The sequence below is a fragment of the Trachypithecus francoisi genome, unplaced genomic scaffold (assembly GCF_009764315.1).
Source record: "Trachypithecus francoisi isolate TF-2019V2 unplaced genomic scaffold, Tfra_2.0 Lachesis_group11, whole genome shotgun sequence".
Taxonomy (NCBI): domain Eukaryota; kingdom Metazoa; phylum Chordata; class Mammalia; order Primates; family Cercopithecidae; genus Trachypithecus; species Trachypithecus francoisi.
The window spans coordinates 1,117,252-1,134,363 of NW_022681456.1; the positions used below are offsets into that span (position 1 = coordinate 1,117,252).

General features: G+C 50.1%; 1 protein-coding gene across 1 annotated transcript in view; it reads right to left on the minus strand.

The window, feature by feature from the left end:
* LOC117089164 (E1A-binding protein p400-like) overlaps positions 1–17,112 on the minus strand; it is a 127,930-nt gene that overhangs the window by 11,965 nt on the left and 98,853 nt on the right. The window contains 13 exon segments of the mRNA XM_033220068.1: positions 6,796–6,905; positions 6,985–7,030; positions 8,434–8,688; positions 8,807–8,885; positions 10,384–10,440; positions 10,576–10,712; positions 14,291–14,464; positions 14,631–14,872; positions 15,228–15,381; positions 15,466–15,510; positions 15,870–16,004; positions 16,421–16,504; positions 16,692–16,850. Of these exon segments, the coding sequence (XP_033075959.1) occupies positions 6,796–6,905; positions 6,985–7,030; positions 8,434–8,688; positions 8,807–8,885; positions 10,384–10,440; positions 10,576–10,712; positions 14,291–14,464; positions 14,631–14,872; positions 15,228–15,381; positions 15,466–15,510; positions 15,870–16,004; positions 16,421–16,504; positions 16,692–16,850 (1,677 nt within the window).

Below are 17,112 nucleotides of genomic sequence, written 5' to 3' on the forward strand. Positions count from 1 at the left end.
AAAGCATAACTTTTTTTTTTTTTTTAACGGAGTCTTGCTCTGTCACCCAGGCTGGAGTACAATGATGTGATCTCGGCTCACTGCAACCTCCGCCTTGCAGGTTCAAGCGATTCTCCTGCTTCAGCCTCCTGAGTAGCCAGGACTACACACGCGTGCCACCACATCTGGCTAATTTTTTTTTTTTGTATTTTCAGTAGAGATGGGGTTTCACTGTGTTAGCCAGAATGGTCTCTGTCTCCTGACCTTCTGATCCGCCCTCCTCGGCCTCCCAAAATGCTAGGATTATAGGCATGGGACACCGCGCCCAGCCTGAAAGGCTAACCTTTAAAATCTAAACCTGATAATCCCAATATCGCTCATCTTTGCAGCCCTATCCAGTGTCTGCCATTCCGCTGATTCTCACTCACAATGCCATTTCTTCTCTGTTTAGTTATTTTGTATTCTATTATATTGTATTATACTAGAAAACTATTTGTGGAGATTCTCAGAAGTCAAGAAAGCATAATCCTCCAGAGAGAATCTGCATTTGTTCCTGGTCGGCTGCACAGGAACACGCCCAGTGAAGCAGGTCTACTTCACTTGATGTGAGGGAGTGCCGGAGACACTTTTAAGGTAATATCAACTTGAGCTGCAAACTGACCTGTGGCTTTAACCTCTCAGGGGCCGTCCCCACCATGCGCCACTGCTCAATCCAAGGGCAACTCTTCTTTTGACCCCTGAAGGCCAAGGGCAGATGGATTCTGCTTCTGGTTCACTCTCGCCCTAAGGGTTTAGCCACCTGGGACCCTACCGGTGTATCAGTAGTTTCCTTTTTAGATTCTCCACCTTGGCCCAGCCTTGGACTTGAATTTGAGTTCCCTCATCCCACAAGCTGAAATTTATTTCCAAGGCAAACATGACTTCAATGAATCCTGTTTCTCTGAGTTTCTTCCCCCGCTTAGATTTGGGCCTGATAATTAATTATTCTTGTCAGTTCCCTGAAGCTTTAAAAATGTTTATCCAATAACTTTAGTTATTCTCATTAAGAGGTGGTATAAAAATAACTTAACTCATCTTGTTACCAGAAACAGAAGTCATCCTTTTCTGGACTAAACAGTTTTCGCATCCCAACTACTAAGGAAGCTGAGGCGGGAGGATTGCTTAAGCCTGTGTGTGTGAGGCTGCAGCGAGCTGTGATTGCACCCCCGCACTCCAGCCGGAGCAACAGCAAGATGCTGTCTCAAAAGAAAAAAAAAGAAAAAAAGAAATTCTTTTCTCCTTAGCCTCTTCTACCCTAATCAATTCTAGATATGTAGTATCACATTAATTTTCCTAGAACATCTCTCTGCTCTAAGACTGTTAAGGGCTCCCCACTGCCTGGTGAATAAAATCCCTATCTAGGCTGGGCGTGGTGGTTCGTGCCTGTAATCCCAGCACTTTGGGAGGGTGAGGTGGGTGGATCATGAAGTCAGGAGTTCAAAACCAGCTGGGCTAAGATGGTGAAACCCCATCTGTACTAAAAATACAAAAATTAGCCAGGTGTGGTGGCGGGCACCTGTAATCCCAGCTACTTGGGAGGCTGAGGCAGAGAATTGCTTGAACCCAGGAGGCGAAGGCTGCAGTGAGCTGAGATCACGCCACTCCGAGATCATGCCACTACACTCCAGCCTGGGTGACAGAGCGAGACTCCGTCTCAAAATAAAAAACAAAACAATAACAACAACAACAACAAAAAAAACCCATATGGCCCAATATCCAAAGCCCAGTACAATCTAACCTCAATTTTACAAAGTGCCAAGCACACAGAAGCCACTCAGTAACAATGGTTTTAAAGGCAGGGAACCACTGTTTCTCTGTTAGTATCTTTTGTGTTCCATTCAAACAGAACAACACGTCATTCTCCATGCACACCATTCCCTTCCCCTCAGATCCCCCGCTCACACGACTGGCCCTGCCTTCAGAAGGGCCAGTTCTGTGGATGATGCACTTCCTGTCCTCCTGAAGCCCAATATCACTTTCTCCTGAAAGCCTTCTCTGAATCCCCCGAGTACCATCACCTACATGCCCACCACTACTCTCTATCTGCACCTCTCTCATGTTCTAGGCACAGCACTACAAGGCCCTCGTGAAAGCACACTGTGTCTTGGGCCCACAGTGCCAGGAAGAATGTCTTGTCCATTAAGAGCCACACAAAAATATGTCATGAATGAAATGCTTTACATTTTAAAATACCACAAAGAACAGGTCTTTTTCAAAATAAAACGCTAAATGCAGTGATTCTGGCTTGGTACCCTCACAGCAACAGTGGTATTGGTCATACAGGATGTTCCCAACGCCACAGGTCTAACAACTTCTACTATCTACTGCAGCGACTGAGCCTGAGGTTGTTTACTGCAAAGCACAAAGAAAAGTGAAATAATCTTAAAGTCACATACTAGAAAAATTGTGTTTTTATATATTCTACCGCTTAAGAGTGTTTTACAGGGATTTATTGAAGGGTAATTTACAGAGAGTATAATATGTGGTCCTCTGAATTTTGACGGACACATTATCATCATGTAGCTACTGCCAACCCCACCACTCCCAACGTTCTCGTATTCCTCTCCATAGTCGAGTCCCTCCTGCACCTCCAGCACGTGGCAATCATTCATCTGTGTTTTTGTCTCTCTAGTTTTACCATTTTTATAATGTTATTTAAACGGAGTCATACAGCATATGAAGCCTTCTGAAACTGTTCATTTAGCTGCAAAATGTATCTGAGAGTCCACCACGGAGGTGCATGTCTCAGGGGTTCATTCTTTGGTATTCCTTGGTAGGACTGGGCTGTAGGAATGTACCATGGTTTATCAGCCCATCCACCAGCTGAAGGGTATTTAGGCTGTTTTCTTTTTCAGCAATCCCGAATAAAGTCACTATAAATATTGGTGCTGAGGGTTCTCGTTCTGGTGTTTTCACTTCTCTTGGGGAAATACCTAGCAGCAGAACTGCTAAGCTGAATGGTAAGAATATGCTTGGTTTTATAAGAAAAAATGAAACTGTTTTCAGAAGTGACTGTGGATTCTGCATTCCCACAGCCTTGTGAGAGATTCCTGGCTGCTTCCATTACTGCCAGCCTTCTGTTTCTGAAGCCACTCTCCTAGGCACATTATGCTGTATCACTGTGGTTGTAAAAATCTGCATTTCCCTAATGACTAATGACGTTGCACGCCTTTTCAAGTATTTATCTAATTCTTCTATCTTCTTGGTGAAGTGACTGCTCCATCTTCTGCCCATTTTATAAAGTTGCTTGTTTTCTCACTATTGAGTTGAAGAATCTTTATATTTTCTCCCAGTCTATGCTTTTCATTTTCTTACTATTTTTCAAGGACGAGAAATCCTTAATTTTGATGAAGCCTAATGTATTAATTTTTCTTCATGATTCACAGGCTTCCGGTATCCTAAGAAATCTTTGCCTAAACCAAAGCAGCACAGATTTTCTCCTAGAAATGTTACCATTTTGGCTTACAGTGTAGTTTTTGCTTTTACACACAGGCCTGTGATCCACCTGCAGTGACTTTCTTTTTTTTTTTTTTGAGACAGAGTCACGCTCCGTCGCCGGGGCTGGAGTGCAGTGGCCGGATCTCAGCTCACTGCAAGCTCCGCCTCCCGGGTTCACGCCATTCTCCTGCCTCAGCCTCCCAAGTAGCTGGGACCACAGGCGCCGCCACCTCGCCCGGCTAGTTTTTTGTATTTTTTTAGTAGAGACGGGGTTTCACCGTGTTAGCCAGGATGGTCTCAATCTCCTGACCTCGTGATCCGCCCGCCTCGGCCTCCCAAAGTGCTGGGATTACAGGCTTGAGCCACCGCGCCCGGCCTTGACTTTCATATTCAGTGTGAGTTACAGGCCAAGGCTCATTGTTTTGCACATGGCCCCCCAACTGTTACAGCACCATTTGCTGACAAGACAGTCTGTTCACCTCTGAATTTCCTTGGCACTTTTACTGAGGTCAACTGAAAATCTGTGTGTGTGTGTGTGTGTGTGTGCGTGTGCGCGCGCACATGCATGTGTGTCTGTGTGTTGGGGAGGGGGTCTATTTCTGGACTCTATCCAATTCCATCATCCACACATCTATCCTGCCAATGCCCCATTACCTGCTACTACAGCAACGACATCTTTACAGGAAAGACGCTTTTCAAAACCCAAGAGGGACTGCATTCTACTTGCCAAAGCACTGACTTTGAAGCGCGGTTTCTTCTCATTCAGGGTGTGTTGCCCTGGCTCTGTGAACTATTTGGAAAACCGAGATACAAATCTGAGCTCCTTATTCTCACTTGTGTTTGGTTCTGATGATGAAAAATCCGAGTGAAGCACTGGTCCCAGGGCACCACATGGCTCTGCACCTTTGCCTAGGCACCTCCTCTCCACCTGGGTGGGCTGCACCTACCACTTCCCACACCTGGAGTCTCCACGTTCCGTAGAAACTGCCCACTCCTCCCATGCCCGCCTGCTCCTGGCACACACCCAGCCATGCCCTTGTGTGATGCCGTGTTCCCTCCCCCAAAACCATGCCCCCAAGAGGCCCGTCATCTCTCAGCTTCCCCACATGGGCACAGTGACAAGCATATGGGGGGCACCTGCGGCAACAGAATAAGCAGCGGACCCTCACATCCCACCTACCTCCTACCTAAAATCCTACAGGGAGGGGACACTTCACACACACACACACCCTCCTACACTTCACACACACACCCCTGCACCTCACACACACCCCCACACTTCACACACCCCTACACCTCACACACATATACCCCTGCACTTCACACACTCCTACACCTCACACACATACACCCCTGCACTTCACACACTCCTACACCTCAAACACACCCCTACATCTCACACACACCCCTACACTTCACACATACACCCCTACACCTCACACCCCTACACCTCAAACACACCCCTACACCTCACACACACCCCTACACCTCACAACACACCCCTACACCTCAAACACACACCCCTACACCTCACAACATACCCCTACACCTCACACATACACCCTACACCTCACACCCCTACACCTCAAACACACCCCTACACCTCACACACACACCGCTACACCTCACACACACCCTACACTTCACACACCGCTACACCTCACACACACAACCCTACACTTCACACACCCCTACACCTCAAACACACCCCTACACCTCACACATACACCCCTACACCTCACACCCCTACACCTCACACACCCCTACACCTCACACACATACACCCCTACACCTCAACACACCCCTACACCTCAAACACACCCCTACACCTCACACATACACCCCTACACCTCACACACACCCCTACACCTCACACATACACCTACACCTCACACACCCCCCCACACTTCACACACCCCTACACCTCATACACCCCTAAACCTCAACACAACCCTACACCTCACACATACACCCCTACACTCACACACCCCCACACTTCACACACCCCTACACCTCACACACCCCTACACCTCAACACACCCCTACACCTCACACACACCCCACTTCACACACCCCTACACCTCACACACACCCCTACACCTCACACACACACACCCCCACACTTCACACACCCCTACACCTCACACACCACACCCCTACACCTCAACACCCCTACACCTCACACACACCCCTACACCTCACACACCCCCACACTTCACACACCCCTACACCTCACACACACCCCTACACCTCACACACACCCCCACACTTCACACACCCCTACACCTCACACACAGCCCACTTCACACACCACTACACCTCACACACACCCCTACACCTCAACACACCCCTACACCTCACACCCCCACACTTCACACACCCCTACACCTCACACACACACCCCTACACCTCACAATACACCCCTACACCTCACACACACCCCACTTCACACCCCTACACCTCACACATACACCCCTGCACTTCACACACACACCCCTGCACCTCACACAACACACCCCTACACCTCACAACACACCCCTACACTTCACACCACCCCTACACCTCACACACACCCCTGCACCTCACACACACCCCCACACTTCACACACCCCTACACCTCACACACATATACCCCTGCACTTCACACACTCCTACACCTCACACACATACACCCCTGCACTTCACACACCCCTACACCTCACACACACCCCTACACCTCACACACACCCCTACACCTCACACATACACCCCTACACCTCACACCCGTACACCTCACACACACCCCACACCTCACACACACAACCCTACACTTCACACGCACCCCTACACCTCACACACGCACCCCTACACCTCACACACACATACCCCTACACTTCACACACTCCTACGCCTCACACACACACCCCTACACCTCACACACACACCTACACTTCACATACCCCCTACACCTCACACACACCCCTACACCTCACACATACACACCCTTATACTTCACATTCCACCTCACACACACACCCCCACACTTCACACACCCCTACACCTCACACACACACACTCCTATACTTCACACACACCCCCTACACCTCACACACATACACCCCTACACTTTACACACACATACCCCACCTCATTTTCATCCCTCCTACAGAATGGAAACCATCCCCCAAACAGGTGAATGTTTCTGAAATCAACACACTGATCAGCTACTTATTTTATGAAATTCAAATTAGACAGTTTTTTCACCAATGGAATACTTAAAAATAGTAAGAATTAACAGACAAGCAAATAATTTTGGCGGAATGCAGTCAAGGTGCATGGCCCAGGTGAAGGGCAACTCACAGTCAAGGCTCCAGGAGCCACTGGTGATGCCAAGCGCTTGTTGATGGACTGGAAGGTGGCAGCCGGGACCCCTGCGATGGTGTTCACGATCACATTTCCACTCACGGTGCCTGCGGAGACAGGCGGGCATAAGGCAACAGTGCCAGGAGAAATGGGGTCCACATTTCAGCATCTCTGTATTTGTCTTACCAGTGGGTATGCTTGTCCCAGTAACTGATGTTTTAATGGTTCCTGCCTATTTAAAAAAAAAAATTTGAATTTCATGTCAGGCTCTCCCCTGCATAAACACTCCAAAGGCTTCCACTTCATTCAGAATCAAATCAAAACTCCACGACAGTCACACAGCCACCCGTCCCAACCTCCCCAACTCATTCCACCTGGCGGTGCCCCCACCATCTGTCTACCTGCTGTCCCTCCACCCTTATCCCACTGTCCCTCTAGCCCCACCCCGCTGACCCTCCACCTCTACCCCGGGGTGCCTCCATCCCCACCCTGCTGACCCCACACCCCACTGTCCCTCTACTCCTCTGTCTCTCCACTCCATTCATCCACCCTCTGTACCTCACCACCTGAGTCCAGCCGCACTGACCTTTCTGGCCCCCATATCAGCCAAGCTCAGGACCTCTGTACTTGCTGTTTTTGTTCTTCTCATGACCAAATCCTTCTCATTGAGGCCTTAGCTCAAATGCCAACTCCTCAGAAAGGTGTTTCCTAACAAGCCAGTCCCGCATTGTGCCACCCTGACTCCTCCTGCTAGCATTTAAAATGATCTCTTTGGCTGCCTCCCTCCCCTGTAGGACATGGCTCCAGAGTGTGGGCACTGCCCATCTTGCACCAAGTAGGCATTCACAAAGATCTCTTTTGAACAGATGAGGAATGAAGTTGCCTGAGTACACTGAAAATTCCACTACAGCAAACAATTTTCTAAAAACGACTGCAGGAAATGGTTCTACGTAACAAAAATATTTTTATGCCTGCCTGGTAGTCCAAAGTGTGGGTTTTCCCAATTTGGCACAGCTCCTATTCTCTGCAGGTGTGATTCTCTGCATATGATTTCAGCTCTGTGTGGCACATGGACACACACAGTACAGACATGCACCACAGCATGTGGTGTGCATGGCCACAGTCTGCAGCTCCACACCCTGCCTTTCTTTTCACAACGCTTCTCGTGCACTTTACAGCTTTTCTACAACAGGCATTAAAGACTGATGTGTATGAGTGAGCACACATGGGCATGCTTTCAGGAGACACCAGCACAGACAGGACCTGCTCTCTAAGTGTGTAGGAAGTCAAGAGGTAAATGCGTCACAGGTATGTTTAGGTATGTTTTACAAAACCCAGGCAATTCCAAACTTCCCAGCCACCTCCACTAAAAGGAGCTGCCTCTACCTGCCAAATCCAATAAAGCCACTAAGCCCACAAAAGCCTTGGAGGAGTGAAATGGCAGAATCTGGGCGAAAACACACAATTCCTCTGGGATGAGACTAAGCCTTTTCCCATTTCTTCAGAGGAAGGTCTACAGCCTGGAAATGTGCTCGAACTGGCAACAAGCTTCGTTTTAACAGAAAGCACTTGAATCAAGTGCGGGTGGGGGTGACTTCCTGTGGACGGGAAGCCCGTGAGGAGGTCCCTGCTCACCAGCACGGCCGCGCTGCCCCCCGTCGTGATTGCGGGCTGCGCCTTCGCTGGGGCCTGCACAGGCTGCGTCTGGGTCTGGGGCTGTGGCTGGGGTTGAGACTGGACAGCTGGTGGCCCTGCTGGCGGCTGGCTGCCCGCTGCCTGTGGTTGTGGCAGCGGTGGTGGTGGCTGCTGCGGGGGTGGCGGGGGCTGCGGTTGGGGCGGGGGCGGCTGGGCCACGGCCGGCTGCTGTGCCTTCTGCTGATCAGCCAGAGCCTGAGGGGCAGGGAAGGAAGAGGAGCCACTGGAGGGGCAGACCCGGCCTGCACACCCCCTGGATGAAGTCACAGCCACCACATTTTCCCACTCAAGCAGAAGGGCCCAGGGTGCTGACCTTTTTCTCTTTTGCGATTCGCTCTGCACGGAGAGACGCCACCTGGATGGGAGGCAGTGGCTTGTCATAGTTGATTCCACTGAAAGACAGATGCAAAGGTTAAAAACACACAGGCACATTTTAAGATGGACAAGCACCAAGTACCCTAGAAACCCCGTGCTGCCAGGGGCTGGGGCAGCTCCAGCCCAGCCCACGAGACGAGGGCATAAAGCAAGGTGCCCAACGTGCCCTGCAAGAGATCGAGCCACCTGGACCTTGTCCTCGGCCTGGCGCTGAGTCCTCTTCCTTGAGGCCGAGCTCTCCCATGCTCCAGGAGAAGTATCTCTGAACACATCCCCAGGGTAACTGGTGGCAGTCCCCAAAACGCACAGCCCACCTCATGTGTCTGCACTGTACTCAGCAAAATCACTGTCTATTCATTCTGTGAGGACGCCCTCCAGTGAGGTAAAGGGAGGGCGGGACTGAGCCTGTCTCACTGCCCTGGGAATGCCCAGGCTCCACGCCGTGCAGGCCCGCAGCAGGTCCATAAATATTAGTTGGGTGAATTAACTCTTCATTTAATCAACAACATAAATCAAACACCTGGTCTGGGCTCCCAGACACTAGAGTCCCAACGATCATAGTACTCACATCAGAAAACAAACAGGTAAAACGTGCAGTGGGTCTGAAGACGTATACTGACTGCTATGAAGGAAAACAGCAGGGCAGGGCTGCAATTCTCAACAGTATGCTCTGAAAACATCTCACGAGGGCGGTTAAGTGAAGGCCTGAGGCGCGGCTGCCAGCACACTCAGGGAGCACCAAGGGGCTGAAAGCCAGGGCCAGGCGACTCAGAGCATGGGCAGGAGGGAGTCCTGGAGACTTGAGGAGATGGGCCCTGGGCCGACTCCCTCTGACAAAGATCGCTCCACCACTGTGTGGAAAGGGAGCCACAGAACAAGGAAGCCTCCCAAATCCGCCACTGTGTGACAACAGTGCCTAAACCAGATACACACCATTTCATCCCAGCATTTCCAACATCTATGGGAAGAGTCGGACAGTCAGAAACGCAGCAGACACCCATGTGCCTGGCACTAAGGTTCCACACTGGGGTTTTGCCATCCAATTCTTACCCCATTTACTTTCTTGCATCTACCCACTTCTCTACCCATCCATTCATCCATTCCTCTTTTCCCCTGTAGAACTTCAGGGCAAGTACACACACTGCTAAACATGATGCGTTCTTAAGATAGGGCTAACAAAATCAGTGCCTGAGAGGTGGGGTGCAAGGAAGAAAGCCCCCCTTGGGGTTGGCCACATGGCCCTGGCACACTCATCGTGTCCGTCAGCGTCTTGCCCCACCGAGGGCCAGCAAGGACAATCCCTGCAACACAGAGACAGGGCAGGGGCCGCCCCATGCACACCCCAGCCCACGGCAGGAGAAGCACCGTCTCTCCTGCAGGTTCTGTGCACTGCCATGTCCAGCTGATGCCTGAACACACCAAGTGCACAACGATTTGCTGAACTCGCTGAACTCAGATGACACTGGAATGAAATCCTTCCAAACAGTAACAAATGTATCATGACTAGAGAAATACCTTTCTGCCAACACAGACGCGTGCTTGGGGTTCTTCTGAAAAGGATTCATGCCAAGCCTGCAGTATAGACGGTGAGACAGTATTAAATAAAGGAAATATCTGAAGAAGCGTATGTTAAACATACATCAAAACCAAGCTTCACGCAATCTACTCAGTCATAATTAACATAAAATGAGCTCTCAGGAAACATACAGAGGTTTGATTGGGGGGCTCCTCTTGCCCGCAGTCATTTTCATTAAGTCAAAGTGGCTCGTGTACAGCTGGGTGTGTGTGGCATTCTCATCCTGGGCATAGATCTGGCTCGTACGGAGAGGACGGTTGTTTTTACTCTGCAACAAAATTGATGAGAGTGCATCCGAATGAGGCAGCATGGACAGATGACTGCGCGGGACACAGGCCTCACTGGGTGGGAATCTGAGACTAAACTCCCCATGGCTGAACACAAACTTCCCTTTCCTGGGCCTTCTTTCCAAGTCCCAGCATAACCCAACAGCAGCGGCATTAAGTGGCTGTCACAGCCGACTGCTATGACACTCCCCAGTCCACGCTAACCCTTTCCAGGTGTTCTCTCCCATAAGCCCCATCATCACCCAAAGAGGGAGAGGGAACAAAATAGGTGTGCAAAGTGCCTGAGGTCACACGGCAGGCAACCGTGCGGAGCAGGCTGTGAGCCTTCACCTGGTAACACCAAGGGGCAGCGTGGACCGCCATGGACACCACTGTCCTCTGCCCATGGTGGACAGTGAGGCTGGCGCATGCCCAGCGGTGTCTCAAAGTACATTCTTGGGGGTCTTTAGCAGTGCTTATGCCTGGCAGTCCTTCCTTCATAAATTGCACAGCTAAACAACGGGCCACTCAATTGTGGGCTACTTGCTCCCAAGACATCTTAGCATCCTGCAGAATTTTAAAGCAACTCCTTGTCCTGTGAAGTGAACAGCCGTCCCAGGCATACTCTCTGTGCAAGGTTACAGAGGTAGTGACAAGTCAAGACCAGGGCTCCAGCACCTCCTTCCTTGCCCAGGGCTCTTCCCCCAAGCTCCTCTAAACTCTGGTCAAAGAGTGTGTGCCAAGGCGAAAACCCAGACTCTCACATGACACAGCAGCACAGGCCCAGGTACAGGTGTGTCTGCGCATGTACAAGCATACATGTCTGTGTGCACACGTGTCCTCTACTGCTAGAGGAATGCCCTAAATTCTGAAGGCAACACTAAGGACAACCAGAACTAGAAACCAATGTGCAAGGCCATAGCAGTCTCCTCCCAGAACACTGCACCATACCGGGAAGCATTCTCCTCCTTCTGTCACCCTAAGAGTAAGCAAAGGGAAGGAGGGAGAAGGGGTGCATAAGAGTGAGACCGGGTCTATCACACAAGACGCTAGATGGCCAGGTTGAGCCAGGCCAGAGGCGGAAAGACTGTGTGTCTGGTAACAGAGCTCCTGTGCAGGCTCTAACCAGGCACGAATGCCCCGTCCCACATGGCTTGCCGGAGTCCCGCAGGCTCTGAGAGGTGGGGCTGTCCCACTCACGCACACATCTGACCACTGTCACCATCATGGGCTTCCACAGGGCGTGAGGGACACGGAGGCTCAGGATGCCCTTTAGGGAGCTCGACAAGCCACCGTGGGGTCCTCTAATGCAGAGTCATGGCCTCTACATACAGAAGGAGAGGCCCTGGAGAAAATTCTAGGTCTCAGGTTTCTGTTGATTCCTAAAATATAGGTTAAGACTGAATCTTACTCTACGTTTCTGTGCACAGGCTCTTAACAAAATGCTCCAACTTATTCAGAACATCACCCGCAGCTGGGGGTGGTGGCTCATGACTGTAATCCCAACACTTTGGGAGGCCGAGGTGGGTGGATTATCTGAGGTCAGGAGTTCGAGAGTAGCCTGGCCAACCTGGTGAAATTTAGGGTATTCTTCTAGCAGTAGAGGACACAACTTTATTAAAAATATAAAAATTAGCCAGGCGTGGTGGCATGCACCTGTAATCCCAGCTACTCGGGAGGCTGAGGCAGGAGAATCACATGAACCTGAGAGACAGAGGTTGCAGTGAGCCGAGATCATGCCACTGCACTCCAGCCTAGGTGACAACAGTGAAACTCCTGTCTAAAAAAAAAAAAAAGAACATCACCCTCAAACTTTACAAATATTTTGCCTTTTTCTCTGGATTAGCTTCATAAATCAGCTATAAAAGAAGACAATATTTTAGCTTTACTTTTTTCCATAATAAAGTAATGACTATTAATACAAACGCTTCCGAAACACAGAAAACCTAATTAATGCAAGATTCCAGGAAGTCTTATTGATGAAGCGACCACAAAGTGGTATTACGAAGAAAATTTGCTTTTCTACGTTCAACAACAAAAAAATGCTTTATTTTCAGACAAGTATTTTTAGAAAAATGGAGATGACTGAAAGAGTGGGTACAGAAATAAATTAAGTGTGATGTTTGCATCCTGAGGATGGATCTGGCTATTATGGAGAAAATGTAATTCTCACAAATTAGAAACAAAAGTAAATATAGTAAAAGTACTGGATGCCTGCCTCTACTATATCTGCCCCACCCTGTCCCATGCAGTAAGACGTGCCCACAGCTCCTGTTTGGATGGGCTCCACGAGGTGAACTGAAAGGCAGTGGTCCCCACACACCAGCATGGCAAGTGCCCTGGAAGTGAGACAGCACGTCCCCCGAGGGGTGTGGACACCGGCAACGTGGGCACAGCAGAGCATGCAGAGGCTGCTGGTGTGGGGGCTCTGGATGCGGTCCTGAGGCGAGAAAGGCAGGCAAGCAGCAAGAAGGAGCCGCCTGAAGAAAGCCAGATGCACAACGGAGACTTGATTACTCAGTTCGAGGGAAGGCACGCCACACGCACGCCTACATGTTACTGACCAGTTGCCTGGACTCTTCCAGGGTCAAGCTACAAACCACACAGCTGACTTCTTACATGAAAGACCAATGATTTGACTATACTATATGTAAACAAACACTTGCAATACTTATAGTTAACCCTGAAACAGGAAATATTACGTTTGTCAAACCATTGCAGCCAGCCAGTCATTCAGTACCGGAATAGCAGAGGTACCAGTAACAGACTTTTCTTTAAGTACACTATGATCAAAACAAAGCAAGACAGCTTATCTTTTCACTCACCCAAAACCTTCTTGAAAATGTCTGTCTATATATGACCAAGTATTTGGATGACACCCTCATTTAAGTATGCCATGATCAAAACCCAGTGAGAGGTCTTTTCATTCATCCAAAACCTTGTTGAAAATGTATATATATCGGCCAGGTGCAGTGGCTCACGCCTGTAATCTCAGCACTTTGGGAGGCCGAGGCGGGTGGATCACAAGGTAAGGAGATCAAGACCATCCTGGCCAACACAGTGAAACCCTGTCTCTACTAAAAATACAAAAAATTAGCCGGGTGTGGTGGCGGGCGCCTGTAGTCCCAGCTACTCAGGAGGCTGAGGCAGGAGAATGGTGTGAACCCGGGAGGTGGAGTTTGCAGTGAGCTGAGATCATGCCACTGCACTTTAGCCTGGGTTACAAAGCGAAAATGTATACATATATATACGGCCAAGTATTCGGATGACACCTACACTATCTTAGAAATGACAATGGCGGTGCAAACGTTGGTATCAGATAAAACCTCAGGTATGAGGCCTGCTGCCAACACCAAGCACAGTGTGAACACCTCCATCACTGCTCGTGCCGTAGGCAAGGCACAGTGCAGGGACCTGACCTCGCTGGGTCCACCAGGAGCCCAAGGAGATGGACTTCACCGCAGACCCGCAGGGATGAAGGAGTCAAGTCAGTGAAGAGCAGAACTGGAGCTGATACTGTAGGCCACGGCCCCCACACCTGCCTGTGTTCTCCTCGGAGGACACACAAGACCGTGCTTACCTTCCCCTCCTCTCGTGGAATGATGACGTTCTCGTAGCGATTCCGGCACTGTTTGGAAGAGCGGTAGATTCGGCTACAGGAGTTAACGACGTCACTGACAAGATCCCAATTAGGTGTGTGAGCAGGGGACACGATTGTGAGGTTCAAAGGCAGCTCCAGTAACTGCTTTACAGCCTAGAGAACGAGGTTTCAGGTAAAACAGGCGAATACACTCTAAGTCAGAAAGTCTTCCCTCCTGCCAAAGACTCCTCGCAAAGTGATCACAGTGAGCTGGAAGCACAGATGTGAGGGAGAAAAATGACCACACGTGACCGCTGGCACAAAGACCATGCCCACCTACCTGCAGCAGCGCCCAGTCCTCACTGATGAGCCACTCGGGGTTGTCTTGACCAGGCTCGGCTGTGGGTTTGGCAAAAGTTGGCAGGGGCTTGGCGAATGGCACCTGCTGCTTCAGCAGAATATTCTTCTTCTGCTCCTTGCCCTCTCTGCGAATTTTCAGGAGGCCTGGTGTCGCTCGGTCAAACAGGGACCGAGGGGGGACGACTGCCTCCCCGTGACGCTGCTTCTTCTTCCTGCCTGCAGCTGAACAGAGAGGCTGTCTTCAGCAAGCCAGTAAACCAGGAGACTCCACATTGGCAGGCAAAATACAAAGGAAACAGGTTGGGCAAGTCTGGAGGTGCCTGGGCAAAGAGGCCGCAGAAAGCACCTGCCAAAGACAGACCTACTCTCAGGTCTTCACGGTCAGTTAGAAGGAAACATGAAGGTTTCCTCATTGGAAACAACAGAACTTGTGCACAGGGCCTGAGAGGCAGTGGATGGGCGTGTGAGCACTCGCCCTGCGGCAGACAGGCAGACAGCAGGCAGCAGACAGCGGCTGACATGCAGGGACTCTGCAGGCCGGGGCCCGCCCAGGCCACGCGTGCCCTCGGATGTGCACCTGAGGGGTCTGTTTTGTGTCGTTTCCGCTCCTTCCTCACATACACGGGGGGCAGCTTAGCCTCTGGGATGGGAGTGGCTTCATACATGAGACACATGACCGAGTCGAGATAGATGTCACTGTCGTCCTGTGGCGGGGTGGGCGGGGTCCAGAGCTGCATGGAGAAGGGAGGGCCCATGAGATGTGGAACTCACAGGAAGCTGCCCGCCCAGACCCAAAGGGAGAGGGCAGCACTCACCGGCATGACTTCTGCCTGCCCGTCGACATCTTCGTAGACATACTCCTGCAGGGAACACGGCACGCTCTCATTTCCACCAAGTCTCAGTGTCATGTTGTAAGCCACAAATCATGTACCTTCATACTTATTAAGTCTTCCAAATAAGTCTGATCGACATGACTATTTATAATAAGACTTATAAATGCTTTAATCAGAGCTGGTCAATATCTAACTGCCATCTCCAAGTGTCAGTTTTTAAGAAAACTGTGTTTTTAGAACATGAGTGAGGTTGTTTTGGTATGAGAAGTAACAATTCCCAGGCATTTTCTCATGTCAATGTACACAGACTTTGAACAGCCAAACATGGCTGAACAAGGGCCCCTCAGCAGGGGGGCAAGAGGGCAGGAGGGCCCCGGGCCAGGTACCATGCTGTAGGCATCCTCTCGGGTGTAGGTCAGGAGCTCCGCCTCCTCCTGCTCCAGCCGCAGCCGGGCCTCCCTCTCCTGCAGGGTCTTCAGGTTCCAGAACTCCCACGCCCTCACTGCAGTCATCACTGCGTCCTGATGGGGAGAGCAGCAGGACCTTTCAGGATCAGGAACGCAGCTCAGAGCAGCCCCCGAGTCCCCGCTCCAGGTCTCCCTGCTGTCTCAGAGCCACATGTTCTCTATACACACCGACCCACAACGTGTCACCCTGCAAGCAGCAGCCTGCTGCAAATCAAATCAAAAACACTGAGGGGAGAACAAGCCCCATGATCCCTATGGGGGGAAACCAAGCCCCACGGTCCCTACGAGGGGTGAACAAGCCCCACGGTCCCTACGGGCTTCTCGAGACTCTCTTCATTTTAAGTTCGTTTCCAAACTTGTGGGTTTTGGCTTTTGTGACTTTAATTTAATGAAGTCACATTTACTTTAAATCAAACTTAACTCTGAAAATATTGCGATTTTTTTCACTGACCAAAAGCTGACTCTCTTACCTCACTGTCTCTCGCTTTTTCCTGCTCAGTGGAAGCATAGAATAGTTCCAGGTAATTTAAAGCGTATTTTTCAATTGGTGTAAGCTGTTCCAAAAGTATATTTTTTGAATAGGGTTAATAGCAAGTTAATAAAAGTCAAATTCCTTATACAACCCACTCACCAACATGCATGTGAATCAAAAAAGTAATTTTTCTTGCAGTAAACAATAAATATTTTATAGAATGGTCAAATTTTTAAAGTATGTCGTTGTAAAGGAAAACATGCCCAAACCTGCTCCATGAAGTCAGCCAGTTCCTCTAATTGGGACGGTTCTTCATCACATGGCGTGTTCTCAGAGTCTGAGGACAGAGCATCAGTGTGTGGTCCCGGCACCCCCTCCTCTGCGGACTTCTGGGCATCCTCCTCCAGATACTCAATACTCTTGAGGGCCTGAGGAAAGTCTGGGTTTAGATTTTGCCTTGACAGACTTTTTAAATGAGGGTAGTTTGAACAAGAGCCGTCCTGTGTAAACTTAACGGAGATGCCTACACTGTAATCACCCGCTCTCTAGAAAGGCAACCACTCCTTCCCTGAGGTCCTCTCACAGGTGAAAAATGGTAACACACTTAGAGAATACCGAAAATGAGAGGGAAATCTCCTGGGCCTTGCTAACCTTACTATCGAGTTGGACAGGCAGGCCCCACGGAAGAGC